Source organism: Neophocaena asiaeorientalis, unplaced genomic scaffold (assembly GCF_003031525.2).
Source record: "Neophocaena asiaeorientalis asiaeorientalis breed wild unplaced genomic scaffold, Neophocaena_asiaeorientalis_V1.1 scaffold599, whole genome shotgun sequence".
Taxonomy (NCBI): domain Eukaryota; kingdom Metazoa; phylum Chordata; class Mammalia; order Artiodactyla; family Phocoenidae; genus Neophocaena; species Neophocaena asiaeorientalis.
In genome coordinates, this window is record NW_020173499.1 from 355188 (window position 1) to 370881 (window position 15694).

At 38.1% G+C, this 15694-nt stretch overlaps 1 protein-coding gene and 1 pseudogene across 2 annotated transcripts in view; one reads left to right on the top strand and one right to left on the bottom strand.

Moving 5' to 3' along the window:
• Positions 1-15694, top strand: part of KIF3A (kinesin family member 3A) — a 66035-nt gene that overhangs the window by 19769 nt on the left and 30572 nt on the right. For both annotated transcript variants that reach the window (XM_024747614.1, XM_024747615.1), the window contains exons 3-5: positions 4184-4328; positions 4459-4543; positions 13705-13810. In XM_024747614.1, coding sequence (XP_024603382.1) covers positions 4184-4328; positions 4459-4543; positions 13705-13810 — 336 coding nt within the window. The remainder of the gene's footprint in view (positions 1-4183; positions 4329-4458; positions 4544-13704; positions 13811-15694) is intronic.
• Positions 207-963, bottom strand: LOC112401384 (14-3-3 protein beta/alpha pseudogene; annotated as a pseudogene).

Genomic DNA, 15694 nt, shown 5'->3' on the forward strand with positions numbered 1-15694 from the left:
AAACTTCAGAATGCCGTGGCATTTATGTGACCAATCTGACTTTTAGATACAAATACCAGCTGCTTATCCCATGGACCATTTTTGCTAGACTGAGGCTGTGAAAAACTGAAAGTTGACGTACGATTCTTTTTTTTTTTTAATTGCACAAAGGGATATACGTGGAGGGTACAGAGTGACACTGAAGAGATCACAGGGCATGACAGACATTAGTTCTCTCCCTCCCCAGCATCTCCTTCGTCTCCCTGGTTTTCCGACGTCCACAGAGTGAGATTGTCCCTAAGCAACTGCATGATCAGGATGCTGTCTTTGTAAGACTCTTCATTCAGTGTGTCCAATTCAGCAATTGCTTCATCAAATGCCGTTTTTGCCAGGCTGCAAGCCTTTTCAGGAGAGTTTAGAATTTCATAGTAAAAGATGGAGAACTTAAGTGCCAGGCCCAGTTGAATTGGGTGTGTAGGCTGCATTTCTTTCTTACTAATTTCAAATGCTTCCTGGTAAGCCTGCTGGGAGTTTGACACAGTGGTTTGTTTATTGTCTCTAGATGCCACCTCAGAAAGATATCTAAAATAATCACCTTTCATTTTCAAGTAGAACACCTTACTTTCTGGTTGTGTAGCATTGGGAATAAGGTATTTGTCCAACAGCTCCAGAACATTGTTGCAGATGTCCTGCAGCTCTGCCTTGATCTTCTCACGGTATTCTTTGCCCATCTGCTGCTGCTTCTCGTTCCTCTCTGTTTTCTGTTTGATGTTGGAGATGACACGCCAGGAAGAACGGTGGGCACCGACCGTGTTCTTGTAAACCACAGACAGCAGTTTTCTCTCCTCATTGGAGAGCTCGTGCCCCTGCTCCATGACTGCCTTCACGGCCGCAGCCATGTCATCGTGGCGCTCTGCCTGCTTGGCGAGTTTGCCTTTCTGTACCAGCTCACTTTTATCCATGGTCATTCCCGTGGGAGGACTGCAGGGGACAAAGACACTTATTAGCGGAGCTCTGGGCATGGTGACCGCTTCCTTCCCAAGCCCACTCCTCCAGCGGTGGCTGCAGTGGCGACCTCGGCTCCGGAATCAGCGGCTGATCATATGGTGTTTATTCTTCAGTTTATTAATGTGTGTATCACACTGATTGATTTGTGGATGTTGAAGAATCCTTGCATCCTGGGGATAAATCCCACTTGATCGTGGCGTATGATCCTTTTAATGTATTGTTGGATTCAGTTTGCTAGTATTTTGTTGAGGATTTTTGCATCTATGTTCATCAGTGATATTGGCCTATTTCTTTTTTTTGTGGTATCTTTGTTTGGTTTTGGTGTCAGGGTGATGGTGGCCTCATAGAATGAGTTTGGGAGTGTTCCTTCCTCTGCGATTTTTGGGAAGAGTTTCAGAAGGATAGGTGTTAACTTTTCTCTAAATGTTTGGTAGAATTCACCTGTGAAGCCACCTGGTCCTGGGCTTTTGTTTGTTAGCAGTTTTAAAATCAGTTTTGATTTCAGTACTTGTGATTGGTCTGTTCATATTTTCTGTTTCTTCCTGGTTCAGTCTTGGAAGGTTATATGTTTATCCATTTCTTCTAGATTGACCATTTATTGACATATAGTTGCTTATAGTAGTCTCTTATAATCCTTTGTATTTCTGTGGTGTCTGTTGTAACTTCTCTTTTTTCATTTCTAATTTTATTGATTTGAGCCCTCTCCCTTTTTTTCATGTTGAGTCTGGCTACAGGTTTATCAATTAAATTTATCTTTTCAGAGGAACCAGCTTTTAGTTTGATTGATCTTTTCTATTGTTTTGTTTCTCTCTGTTTCATTTATTTCTGCTTTGATCTTTATGATTTTTTCCTTCTACTAACTTTGGGTTTTGTTTGTTCTTCTTTCTCTAGTTACTTAATATCCTTTTTAAATTAGTAATATTCATATATTTAATGCATTCATAGAAATTGCATTAGGTATTAATTTTGAGCTCAAATTTCTTTTTGGTCATTACATACTGGTAAAAAACATGGGCTATGGAGCCAACTGGAGTGTGTTCAGATCTTGTTTCTACCACTTACTATGTCATTGAGCAAGTAACTCAACCTTTCTAAGCCTTTGTTTCCTCAACTAAACTGTGGGAATATAAACATTGCCTAGCTCTTAGGATTGGGGTGAAAATTAAATAGGAATGCATGTAAAGTACATGACATAGCACATAGCAAATGATCAGTAAATGGTAGCTGTGGTGTCTTTTCTAAAATGCAGTATATGAGTTCATGATATTTTCAGCTCCTTGGAATGCAGTAAGTTATATTCTTAATGCAAGAGTTTGAAATATTTAGTGAGTTAGAAAAAATTAAGACTTTTAAATTATTCCCATGTATAAAAATGGTTTCTGTTGTTATTAATTTATTTTCATAGAAAGTCCAGAAATGACGACAAGTTGTTGTTAACTGAATAGAGTGGTAGTAGTTGAGAAACGTTTTTCATTTATGCTGTCACTTTCTAGGCTATCTTCTCATACTATACTGTCTCCTGAGAAATCTCATCCACCTTCATGGCTGCAGTGGCAAATGAATCTCATCCATCCTCCTGCTTGCTTGACACATCCATTTGGGTGTATCGTAGACTTAAAGCTCAGTACCCCCAAACTAAATTCATGATGTTATTTCTTCTAGTGTTGTTCACCATCTCAGTACATGGCATAGCCATACATCCCTTTGGTCAAGCCAGAAATTGAAAGTCACTCTCAATTCTTCCTTTTCCCTGGTCCCCTTGTGACTAGTTATTTTCCAGGTCCTCTTGATTCTAACTATTAAATATCTCTGACATCCTACTGTTAAATATCTCTGAAATCCTTCTACCTTTCTCATCCCCTTTTATCTATTGTCAGCACCATCTCTCATCTGGCTAACTACTTCAGCCCTCTAACTTATTTCTTCACGTCTCCTCTTGCTTTCTTCCAATTCTTCGTATACAGTATAGCCAAAGTGACTATGATGTCACTCCTCTGATTGAAAAATCATTCTATGGCTTCACTTTGTTTTTAGCATAAGCTCTAAAAGCCTTAAGATGTTCTTCATCGTCCTGTGTGATTAGGCCCCTGTTAATTTCTTTAGCTGTATCTGCATCCACTGTCCTTTTCTATCTCTGTTTCTTCCATTCTGGTCTCATTACATTTCTTCAAAATCTCCATTCTCTTTTTTGCCTCTGGCTGTCCGCTCTGTTCCTGTCTAACTCTTGCTCATATATCAGATCGTATCTTAAACCTTACCTCTTCTGGAAAGCCTTCCCTGACCTCTTCCCCTTTCCTCCTTCATCAGTTCTCCTGCCCAGATTATGTCCCTTAACTCTCATCTAGAGCTCCGTGTTTCTCATTTCCCAACACTCATCCTGCTTATAATTATTTGGCTAGTATGTCCTCCCCAAGATGACATATCATAAGATTAAAGATTGTGTTTGTCTTGTTTGTCACTGTGTCCCCGGTGCCTCGCACAATGCCAGACACAGATGTGTAGTATTTGTTGAGTGAATGAATTTGGGTATTTAGAAAATTTTAAGTTGTATCTGTAATTACTTGTAATAATTGTATTGTCACCTTTTTTTGTTAATTCCCCCTATTCCTTACAACTGTTACTTAAAACATTTTATTTCAAAATAATGTACTTATTTTAGGAATAAGAAGAAAAAACTACCAGTTGCCAGGCGTCATGCTGGTCACTTGAAGTAAATTGTTTCATTTCGTTCTTACTATCAACGTAGAGTATTCATTCTTATCCCCATTTTGCCATTGAGGAGATAATCTCTGGGTATAGACTTTCTAAGGTCAAGTCTCTGAAAAATGGCAGATGTGTGGATTCACGTTGAGGTCTTTCTATTCTAGAACCTGTGTTCTCTTGCTGTAATTATACTACCTTCTCCAATTTAACGTCCACATTAAGTAATTAATATACACATTTTAAGAAATTTCTTATGATTAGCTAAAGTGTCAGATTTTGTATTTATTTCATTGGCTCTAGTTCTTTAACAGTGCTATGCTCATGTGGCATACAGTACCTCTTGTAATTGCTGATAATAAAGGTGAAATTTGTACTAGAATAAACTTTAAATCCAGGCTAGAAATTGCATCACGGTGTCAAAGGAATTAATTTTAAGAGCTATTGGTCTGTAGCATGACTCTGTGAAGTGATTGATTCTCTTCATCATTTTCAGGGACTATTTTTGCATATGGACAAACTGGAACAGGTAAAACTTTTACCATGGAAGGTGTTCGAGCTGTTCCTGAACTTAGAGGAATCATTCCAAATTCATTTGCTCACATATTTGGTCATATTGCAAAAGCAGAGGGTGATACAAGGTAAAAGAGAATTCTTAATATTTTCTAATATTGAGAAGTACAAGCATAAGAAAGATGTATAAATTTTATAAACACATTTAAAAAACTGTTCTAATATTTCACTGTTTCTTTTAATGATGTTTTATTACAGATTTTTGGTTCGAGTGTCTTATTTGGAAATATATAATGAAGAAGTTCGTGACCTTTTGGGCAAGGATCAGACACAGAGGTTAGAGGTATGGATAATTGAAATTGGAGCATTTTCCAAAGCATTAGAATGTGTACTAAATTAAGCTCTTTTTTGAACAAAAGGTACTTTAAAGGTACTTTGCCACATGAAAATGGAAATGGAAATGGAAATGGAAATCATAAAAGTATCTACTTTATAGGATTATTGCCAACATTAACAAATTAATACAAAGTTTTAAAATCATTGATTGACACGTAATAAAGTATTCAATACATTTTAGCTTTTTTTTTCTTTTTAAGTTTACTATATAAGCTGAGCTTTTGGAGCAGTATATTACAGGCTTAGGTATTATTTGTGTTTGTTGGACCTTAATGAAGACTTAATCTATAATGATAATGTGTAGACAGCAAATATAGAGATAAGTTTCATTTCTGCTAGTTGTCATCTTTGGTTTTGATGGATACTTTAATTCTGTGCTTTTTACCTTTTAAAAGTTTATTATTTTATTGCATAGATTATTAGAATAAAAATCATTTGGACAGATTTTCCATTTTTGTAACAGTAATTATAGATCAGATTTATTCTCAGGAACAGTCTTGTCAATGGTTTTCAACCACATTAGACCCAATGACCCTTTTTTATAACATATATCTTGTAATGCCCCTTTGACTATCCTGAAATAAATTTCATAGATGATGAAATCTATCTACACACATAATTTAAAAATTATCAATATACTGCCCTATTATAATATAAAAGAGAATAAAATTAATTAAAAAATAAAGTGCTTGTATTTCAATATATAAATGCTTAGATGTGATCATACTCAATGACATAATGAAGTAGTCAGAAGCATATATAATCATTATGATTGTAGCAGCTACAAATGCAGACTATTATAAGTATGTTGTATTGGTGATCTAAACATCTTGACTGGTGTTACTGTCAATGACATGGTCTTTTAAAATAGTAACTAGCTCTTGGTAGAGTTCTGAGGAAAATAAAGTAGTTCTTTCCTCAGTTTTCCTGCATTCCTATATTATTATTATTACCATGGGAAAGCACTTAGTCTTCATATGTACAATAGAGTTAGGGTTTAGATTCAGGCAATTATAAATTGTTTTTTCACCCATGTTAATATCTGGTAGGACATTCAGAGTTGCATGGGACAATTCATTGACTGTGACCCATTTCATTTCAAGGTGTTTAGTATCCCAGGCCCCTGCCTATGAATACTAATAGCGTCCTCAAGTGAACCAGAAATTCCCCCACAAACTTCTAAAACATTCTGGGGAGGGGAGTAACTGCTGCCATTGAGATTCATTGTTTAGGCATTATAAACTGTTTGTTATACAAATTAAATCCCTGTGTTTTTGATAAAAATTCTTTGCTAGCATTACCATCCAATTTTTTTTTAACTTTCATAAACAAATAACAATAATAGACAGTAATACATACCACTCACTCACATTCATGTGCCTCATTTCTAGGTGAACTTGCTGGCGCTGACCCAGACTCATGACTGAATTTAAGCTATTAGTTTTTAGGAGTGTCTAGACCACATTTAAGTTACCAGGACTCTCTAACAAAGGTAACGACCAGGGCCCTCTAATGAGAGTCAATATCAGGGGTATCTCTGAGAATGATTAATCCTTTAATTTCCTTCTTTCCTCCTGGTGGGATCTCCTCCCAAACCAGGGCCAGGATCCCCTAATGAGGGTCAAAACCAGAGAGAAAACAGGATTCAAACTCGTGTACACCCGAGATAAAAGTCAAACTAATTCCAGAAGGCTCACTTTGATACAATATCATAAAAGCCTATGCATAAGGAATTTTATCCCATTTTCTTTCCCTTTTAAAAAACAGTTCTAGTTGAAAGTAGGTGTTATAGTCTAAAGACCACTGAGGGGCCATTGTTCATCAGAGCCTAAGGAATGTTGGGGCCATGTGGTGTTACAGTAAAATATCATTCTCTTTCTTTTCATGGGAGCATAGCTGCAGTTCTTCCAGTTTTGCAAAATCCACCCTAGGGGACTACAAGGTAGAACAGAGCTCTCATTACCCATTATTCTTTCACACTGCTGCTATTACCAGAAACAGACAGACTGGCAGATCAGTATCCAGAGTCTTCTCAGGGTCACAGTTTCCTAGAATGAGAATGGAAAGTTTCCTACCTGCCATTCCAGACAGGGTTGCAGATGAGCCTTGGTCTAACAGGGAGTTTCTCAATTACTGCTCAGGCAGTGCTGGATGGCCAAGGGACTCCTTGATCCAGAAGGGAAAGTCCAATTAAAGTGGTACTCTGCTCAAAACAAGATGACCATGTCATACACCTTCCCCCACAAAAAAGTAAAATTCCAATCAAGGCAACCCAGTAGGGAAGAATGCCCTGGTGTTGTCACACACATGGTTACACTGCTTACCAGAGACGTCTTACACCAGGACCAGAGCCTTGTTTCCTTTACCAGGGAATCGAAAACACCATGGGCCAGTGCTGCCTGGTTAGTGGCAAGCACTTGGGGCTGTCCCTGAGACAAAAGTACTCAGGCACCTGCTGGACAAAATCTGAGGGCCAGTGTCAGCCCAGGGCTGATGTGCCATGAGTGAGATGCCACTCAAGATGGCTGTCCCTTCATGGTCACCAAAATTGTTACTGAACCAAACTTGGGTCTGCTTGCCTGCCACACAGCAAGGCAAATTTACTGACACTGGGTTGTGTTGAAGGAAGGTACACTGTTTTATTGCAGGGCACCAAGCAAGCTCATGCTCAGAAGGCTCTAACTCCCTAATGGCTTTTTTTCAGGGATGGGTTTTTAAAGGCAACATTTGCAGTGAGTGTTGCAGGGTGCATGACTTCTGATTGGTTGGTGGTGAGGTAACAGGGTGATATTTTGGGAATCTTAATCATCAACCTCCTGGTTTAGTCCAGTCTGAGGTCTAGTGCTTGTGGTCAGCCTGTAGTCATCATCCTCAACCTGGCTGGGGGTCTTGGTTTCTACAGAACAACTCCAAGATACACATCAGATTGTTTTATATATTCCTTGAGGAGGAACTAGGACTCTGTTTTATACCTGAACTATTGTTTCAGCTATAAAAAGCAGTTTTTTGACTGCTTTTCTTTTTTTTTTTTTTTTTTTTTTGGGGACCCGGGCCCCTCCCTGTTTTGGAAAGGAAGCTTCATACTGTTCTCCATAGTGGTTGTACCAATTTACATTCCCACCAACAGTGTAGGAGAGTTCCCTTTTCTCCACACCCTCTCCAGCATTAATTGGTTGTAGAATTTTTGATGATGGCCATTCTGACTGGTGTGAGGTGATACTGCGTAGTTTTGATTTGTATTTCTCTAATAATTAGTGTTTTGTTTATCTAATAATTGGTGTTTTTTAGCCATCTGTATATCTTCTTTGGAGAAATGTCTATTTAGATCTTCTACCCATTTTTTGATTGGGTTGTTTGTTTTTTTATATAGACGTGCATGAACTGTTTGTATATTTTAGAGAGTAATCCCTTGCTGGTTGCTTTGTTTGCAAATATTTTCTCCCATTTTGTAAGTTGTCTTTTCATTTTGTTTATGGTTTCCTTTGCTGTGCAAAAGATTTTAAGTTTAATTTGGTCCCATTTGTTTATTTTTCTTCTCATTACTCTAGGAGGTAGATTGAAAAAGATCTTGCTGCAATTTATGTCAAAGAGTGTTCTGCTTATGTTTTCCTCTAAGAGTTTTATTGTATTTGGCCTTACATTTAGGCTTTTAATCCACTTGAGTTTATTTTTGTGTATGGTGTTAGGGAGTGTTCTAATTTCATTCATTTACATGTAGCTGTCCAGTTTTCCCAGCACCACTTATTGAAGAGACTGTCTTTTCTCCATTGTATATTCTTGCTTCCTTTGTCATAGATTAGGGGACTATAGGTGCATGGGTTTGATCTCTTTATATTTTCTATTTCTTCCTGGTTCAGTCTTGGAAGGTTGTACCTTTCTAAGAATTTGTGCATTTCTTCCAGGTTGTCCAGTTTATTGGCGTATAGTTGCTTGTAGTAGTCTTTTATGATCCTCTGTATTTCTTTGTATTTCTTTGGTGTCCATTGTAACTTCTCCTTTTTCATTTCAATTTTATTGATTTGAGCCCTCTCCTTTTTTTTCTTGATGAGTCTGGCTAAAGGTTTATCAATTTTGTTTATCTTTTCAAAGAACCAGCTTTTAATTTGATTGATCTTTTCTATTGTTTTCTTCATCTCTATTTCATTTATTTCTGCTCTGATCTTTATGATTTCTTTCCTTCTATTTGGTTTTGTTTGTTCTTTCTCTAATTGCTTTAGGTGTAAGGTTAGGTTTATTTGAGATTTTTCTTGTTTCCTGAGGTAAGATTGTATTGCTATAAACTTCCCTCTGAGAACTGCTTTCACTGCATCCCATAGGTTTTGGATAGTTGTGCTTTCATTTTCATTTGTCTCTAGGTATTTTTTAATTTTCTCTTTGATTTCTTCAGTTATCCATTGGTTGTTTAGTAGCATATTGTTTAGCCTCCACGTGTTTGTGTTTTTTACAGTTTTTTTTTCCTTATAATTGATTTCTAATCTCAGAGCATTGTGGTTGGAAACGATGCTTGATATGACTTTTAAAAATAAATTTATTTATTTATTTTTGGCTGTGTTGGTCTTTGTTGCTGTGCGTGGCCTTTCTCTAGTTGTGGCGAGCGAGGACTACTCTTCGTTGTGGTCAGTGGGCTTCTCACTGCGGTGGCTTCTCTTGTTGCGGAGCACAGGTTCTAGGCACATGGGCTTCAGTAGTTGCAGCACGTGGGCACAGTAGTTGTGGCTCTTGGGCTCTAGAGCGCAGGATCAGTTGTGGCACATGCACTTATTTGCTCTGCGGCATGTGGGATCTTTGTGGACCAGGGCTCGAACCCATGTCCCCTGCATTGGCAGGTGGATTCTTAACCACCACACCACCAGGGAAGTCCTGATATGATTTTAATTTTCTTAAATTTACCAAGTCTTGCTTTGTGGCCCAGCATGTGGTCAATCCTGGAGGATGTTCCATGTGCACTTGAGAAGAATGGGTATTCTGCTTTTGAATGGAATGCTCTATAAATATCAATTAAGTCCATCTGTTCTAATGTGTCATTTAAGGCCTGTTTTTCCTTATTGATTTTCTGTCTGGATGATCTGTCTGTTGTTGAAAGTGGGGTGTTCAAGTCCCTCACAATTACTGTCACTTTCTCCTTTTATGGGTCTTAACATTTGCCTTATATATTGAGGTGCTCCTATGTTGGGTGCATATATTTAGAATTGTTATCTTCTTCTTGGATTGATCCCTTGATCATTATGTAGTGTCCTTCTTTGTCTCTTGTAACAGTCTTTATTTTAAAATCTATTTTGTCTGAAATGAGTATTGCTGTTCCAGCTTTCTTTTGATTTCCACTTGCATGGAAGACGTTTTTCCATCCCCTTGCTTTCAGTCTGTATGTGTCCCTAGATCTCAAGTGGGTCCCTTGTAGACAGCATATATACAGGTCTTGTTTTTGTATCCATTCAGCAGTCTGTGTCTTTTGGTTGGAGCATTTAATCCGTTTACATTTAAGGTAATTATTGATATGTATGTTCTTATTGCCATTTTGTTAATTGTTTTGGATATGTTTTTGTAGGTCTTATTTCTCCCCTTCCTCTTTTGTTCTCTTCCTTTGTGATTTAATGACTAACTTTAGAGTTGTGTTTGAATTTCTTTTTCTTTTTTGTGTGTGTATCTATTGCAGATTTTTGATTTGCCATTACCATGAAGTTTTGATATAGTATTCTATATATAAACAAGATAGATTTAAGTTGCTGGTCTTTTAATTTCAAATGCATTTCCAGTATCCTGCATTTGTACTCTCCTCTTGATTGCTGGTTTTGATATTGTATTTGTGTGTGGATGATTTCCTACCTTTAACATATATTTGCCTTTACTGGTGAGCTTTTCTATTCATAATTTTATTGTGTGTATTTACGTCCTTTTTTTTTCTGCCTAGAGAAGTTCCTTTAGCATTTGTTGCAAAGCTGGTTTGGTGGTGCTGAATTCTCTTAGGTTTTGCTTGTCTGGCAAGCTTTAGATTTCTCCATCAAATAACTGGTCTAAGAGGCTTGTTCAGGCTTCCTGGTGGGGGGAACTGGTTCCTGCCCACTGGTGAGTTGAGCTGGGTATTGTCCCTCTGGTGGGCAGGGCCGTGTCAAGGGGGCTGTTTAGCAGGCAGCTGTGGGCTCAGGAAGACTTTAGGCAGCCTGTCTTCTGATGGGTGGGGCTGTGTTACTGCCCTGTTGGTTGGTTGGCCTGAGGAGTCCCAGCACTGGAGCCTACAGGCTGTTGGGTGGCGCTAGGTCTTGGTGAGAAAATGGCAGCCTCCAGGAGGACTCATGCCAGTGAGTACTCCCTAGAACTACTGCCGCCAGTGTCTTTGTCCCCACAGTGATTCATAGCCAACCCCTGCCTCCCCAGGAGACTCTCCAAGACCAGCAGGTAGGTCTGGCCCAGGCTCCTACGAGGTCACTGCTTTTTCCCCTGGGCACTGGTGTGCACGAGACCTTGTGTGTGCCCTCCAAGAGTAGAGTTCCTCTTTCCCCCAGTCCTGTGGAATTCCTGCAATCAAACCCCACTGGCCTTCAAAGCCAGATGCTGTGGGGGCTTCTCCTCTCGATGCCAGACCCCCAGGATAGGAAGTCTGATGTGGGGCTCAGAACTTTCACCCCTGTGGGAGAACATCTGTGATATAATTATTTTCCAGTTTGTGGGTCACCTACCCAGCAGATATGGGATTTGATTTTATTGCGGTTGAGCCCCTTCTAATGTCTTCTTGTGGCTTCTCCTTTGTCTTTGGATGTAGGATATCTTTTTTGGTAGGTTGTAGTGTTTTTTTTTCCGATGGTTGTTCACCAGTTAGTTTTGATTTTGGTGTTTTCTTGATACAGGGTGAGCTCGTGTCCTTCTATCTGCCATCTTGTCTCAGAGTCCTGCTTTATTTCAGAATCATATTCAGTTTCTTCATATTTCATGTCTAATTAGTTTATCTACAATTAATAATTGAATATAGAATTAATATCTTGTGATTGGGAATGACTGTAGACTTTGCAGACTGATGCCAGTTTGAAGAATGTTTGTTTTCAGTCTGCAATGAGATGAGAATAGTAAATGAAAGTACATGCTTAAAAACTTTTATAGTAATTTGACATTGTCATGGTATCCAAGTGCATGATTTTTGTATTTTTCAGAGATATCACTTTCCACATTAGAAATATACGTATAATTCTTTACCATAGATTTTTCTGAGAAGCATTGACATAAACCAGTAATATTCAAACATTTAAAAAGATTTAAAGCCATTAAACAGTTGAATCAAACCAAACCTTATGTGGAAGCCCAATCTATAAAATACATGAAAGTAAAGCTCTCTTTAGAACTTGTGTCTGGGTCTGAGAACCCCCAAACTCACACAATGGCCCCGTCATTGCCATCATGGACCCTCTAGTGCTTGTCAGAGCACAGTTTGAAACCCGTTGGTTTACAGAGACCAACACATTTCTTTACTACTAGTAAAATAAGGGCTTAATGTATATCTCATGACAGAAAAAAGGTAATTTTTCCTAATGTATAAATATATCATAAAGAAGACTAAAGAGGGCTTCCCTGGTGGCGCAGTGGTTGAGAGTCTGCCTGCCGATGCAGGGGACACGGGTTCATGCCCCGGTCCAGGAAGATCCCACATGCCACAGAGCGGCTGGGCCCATGAGCCATGGCCGCTGAGCCTGCGTATCTGGAGCCTGTGTTCTGCAGTGGGAGAGGCCACAACAGTGAGGGGCAAATATATCATAAAGAAGACTAAAGAGGGCTTCCCTGGTGGCGCAGTGGTTGAGAGTCTGCCTGCCGATGCAGGGGACACGGGTTCATGCCCCGGTCCAGGAAGATCCCACATGCCACAGAGCGGCTGGGCCCATGAGCCATGGCCGCTGAGCCTGCGTATCTGGAGCCTGTGTTCTGCAGTGGGAGAGGCCACAACAGTGAGGGGCTGGCGTACTGCAAAAAAAAAAAAAAAAGAAGAGAGAGAGACTAAAGAAACCCAAAACCTCTAACTAGATTTAAGATCAATACCTAGAATTTAGAGTATTTGCCTTTGTGACTTTTGTTTCTGATATAAACTTTTGTTTATCATCTTTGTCCAGTCTTACTACCTTTGGAATGGCTCGCCCCACTGGCAGCCACAGGCCTCTGCCTCAGTTTCACTTTATTCTGTTGATTTGTTGGATGTGACTTCTAGGGCCTTGAAAAGTGAATTTTGTATTTCTATTTGTATTTTACAGATAGTATTAAAATACTATATGTATTTTAAATAAATATATCCCAAATACAGCCTTCAAGTTGGGTAAAAGTTCTCATAAAGTTACTCATGGAAAGGTAATATTTTTACATGGATACCATAGATCTGATTATTTCATTCAGCTGTGTGAAATACTCCAGTGGCTTCAAATTGCTGTTAAGATAAAGACCAATAATTAGAGGAGTGCAAATCAAAATTACCATGAGGTACCACCTCACACTGGTCAGAATGGCCATCATCAAAAGGTCTACAAATAACAAATTCTGGAGAGGCTGTGGAGAAAAGGGAACACTCTTATACTGTTGGTGGAACTGTAAATTGGTGCAGCCACTGTGGAAAACAGTATGGAGATTGCGGTTCGCGGGCTTCTCATTGCAGTGGCTTCTCTTGTTGCGGAGCATGAGCTCTAAGTGCTCCAGTAGTTGTGGCACACAGGCTCAGTAGTTGTGGCTCGCGGGCTCTAGAGTGCAGGCTCAGTAGTTGTGGCACACAGGGTTAGTTGCTCTGTGGCATGTGGGATCTTCCTGAACCAGGGCACGAACCCGTGTCCCCTGCATTGGCAGGTGGGTTCTTAACCACTTCGCCCCCAGGGAAGTCCCTATATTGTATTCTTACACTTTCCTGTATTTTTTTTTCCTCATGGCATTATCACAATTGAAATAAAATAAAATAAAATAAATGTAATTATTCATTTGTATGTTCTCCCTGTAGATTGTTACCCCCAGTAGTGTAGAAACTGTCTACCTTGTTCATCACTGTATCCTCACTCTCTAGCACAGTGTCCAACATGTAGTAGATATTCAATAAATAACTGTGGAAGAATTATGGATATATGTGTAAAGTCTGTATGATTTTTTTTTTAGGTTAAAGAAAGACCTGATGTGGGAGTTTATATCAAGGATTTATCAGCTTATGTGGTAAATAATGCTGATGATATGGATAGAATTATGACACTGGGCCACAAAAATCGTAAGTATAGTGCTTAATTGTGATGTGCGGAGTAGGCTCTTTTAGAAGCATTTTTGGCATTTTGCGCCATAAAGATTGGATTTTTAGGTTTCTTGAAAACCCTTCCTCTTTGACTATTTACTATGTGGAAAGCATATATGAATGAAAGATATCATAGATTGCTTTCCATGCTGACCAAAATTTTGTTACTTAGCAATAGCACTATATCTTTGAGACTCTCATATCGCTGTCTCTTGTTAGTAATAATAATATTGGTAACATTTATTGAGTACTTACTGTGTGGCAAGTGCTTGTTCAAATGCTTTATAAGAATGATCTCTTTAATCCTCAAAATGGGCTATGAAGGTATTAAATTCCTATGTTATGATTGAGGAAACTGAGACTTAAAGTAAATTGTCCAGGTCATATACTACTTAATAAGTTGCAGAGTGAGCATTTGAATCTACACCATTAGTGAGCATTAACCAGGCACCTCCCTTTTGTTGACAAGAAAAGCAAACAAAATTAAATAAAGTGGCATTCTTTTTAGTAATTGTTTCAAGTTTTTTCTAAAGAATAAAAAGTTTCAGCAATATTGCTGATGCCCCAGGCCTAGTACTAATGATGTTGCTAACAGCAATTAGAGATTAGAGGTAAAAGAAAAGAACATAAGAAATAACCTTTTTTTTTTAGATTTTTGTGACTAGACTAAAAATCTAGCAAACTCAAGGAAACAAAGCAAAAATTTAAAAAATTCAATTGTATTCTTATAAACCAAATAATAGAAAAGTACCAAAATTTTAACAGGAAAATGAGCAAAAGATGTTTATGACTGTTATTCATAGAAGAACTATACACAGCAGTAAGTATATGAAAGGATGTTTGACTTCACAAGTAATCAGGAAAAATGCATATTAAAACAACAATGGGAGATGTTTTACCCATCAGTTTGGATGAAAGGATATCCAGGTTGGTGAGGCTCTAAGGAAATGGGCAATGGTGATGGGAATATGCAGTCTTTTTGAAGGGCAGGATAACTGTATCTGTTGAAATTTTTAAGGATGCATTCCTTTGACCCACTGTTTCTATTTGTAGATATATATTCTAGAAAAATATTTTTTGGTGTAAACAAAAAAATACCTTATTACAGCATTACTTGTAATAGCAAAAAGTTTGACACAACCTAAATAACTGTCAATAAAACATTGGTTATATAAATTATGGTGCAGAAATATTATGGACTATAATGAAGCTGTAAAAAACAAACCAACAGTGAGTTAAATCTACATGTAGAGACCCAAAAGACTTTCCAGATATATATTAAGGGAAAAAGAAAACTAACTAGCACAGTATGTAATGCATCATCCCATGTGTAAAAAAAGCCAAATTATCAAACTACATATTTGGGTATTTTGTGTGTGTGTTCACCTGTATGTATGTGAAATACAAAATGAAAGGCCATTTAATAGTGGTTACCTTTAGTGAAGGGGAAATAAGATTGGGGGAAAGGAATATAGGGAGCTTTCACTTTATGTTTTTTGTATGTTTGTAGTTTTGAATTTTTTATACCAGGAATATGTTCATGTATTGCTTATTTAACATAAGAAAATTTTAACATAAGATTCCATTCACAATAGTGACCAAAACCTTCCATTAACTACCTAAGAATTAATTTAACTTGGTATATGAGATTTGTCTAAGGAAAAATGAAAAAATTCTAATGAGAGAAATAAAATGAGAGGAAGGTAAAGAGATTTGAACACCTAAGATAGCAGAGAGGAAAATAGTCTTCTTAATAAATAGATTGAGTTCAAGAATTAAAGGTTTAGCTGCAGGGGGGGCCCTCCTGCACTGCTGGTGGGAATGTAAATTGGTGCAGCCACTGTGGAGCACAGTATGGAGGTT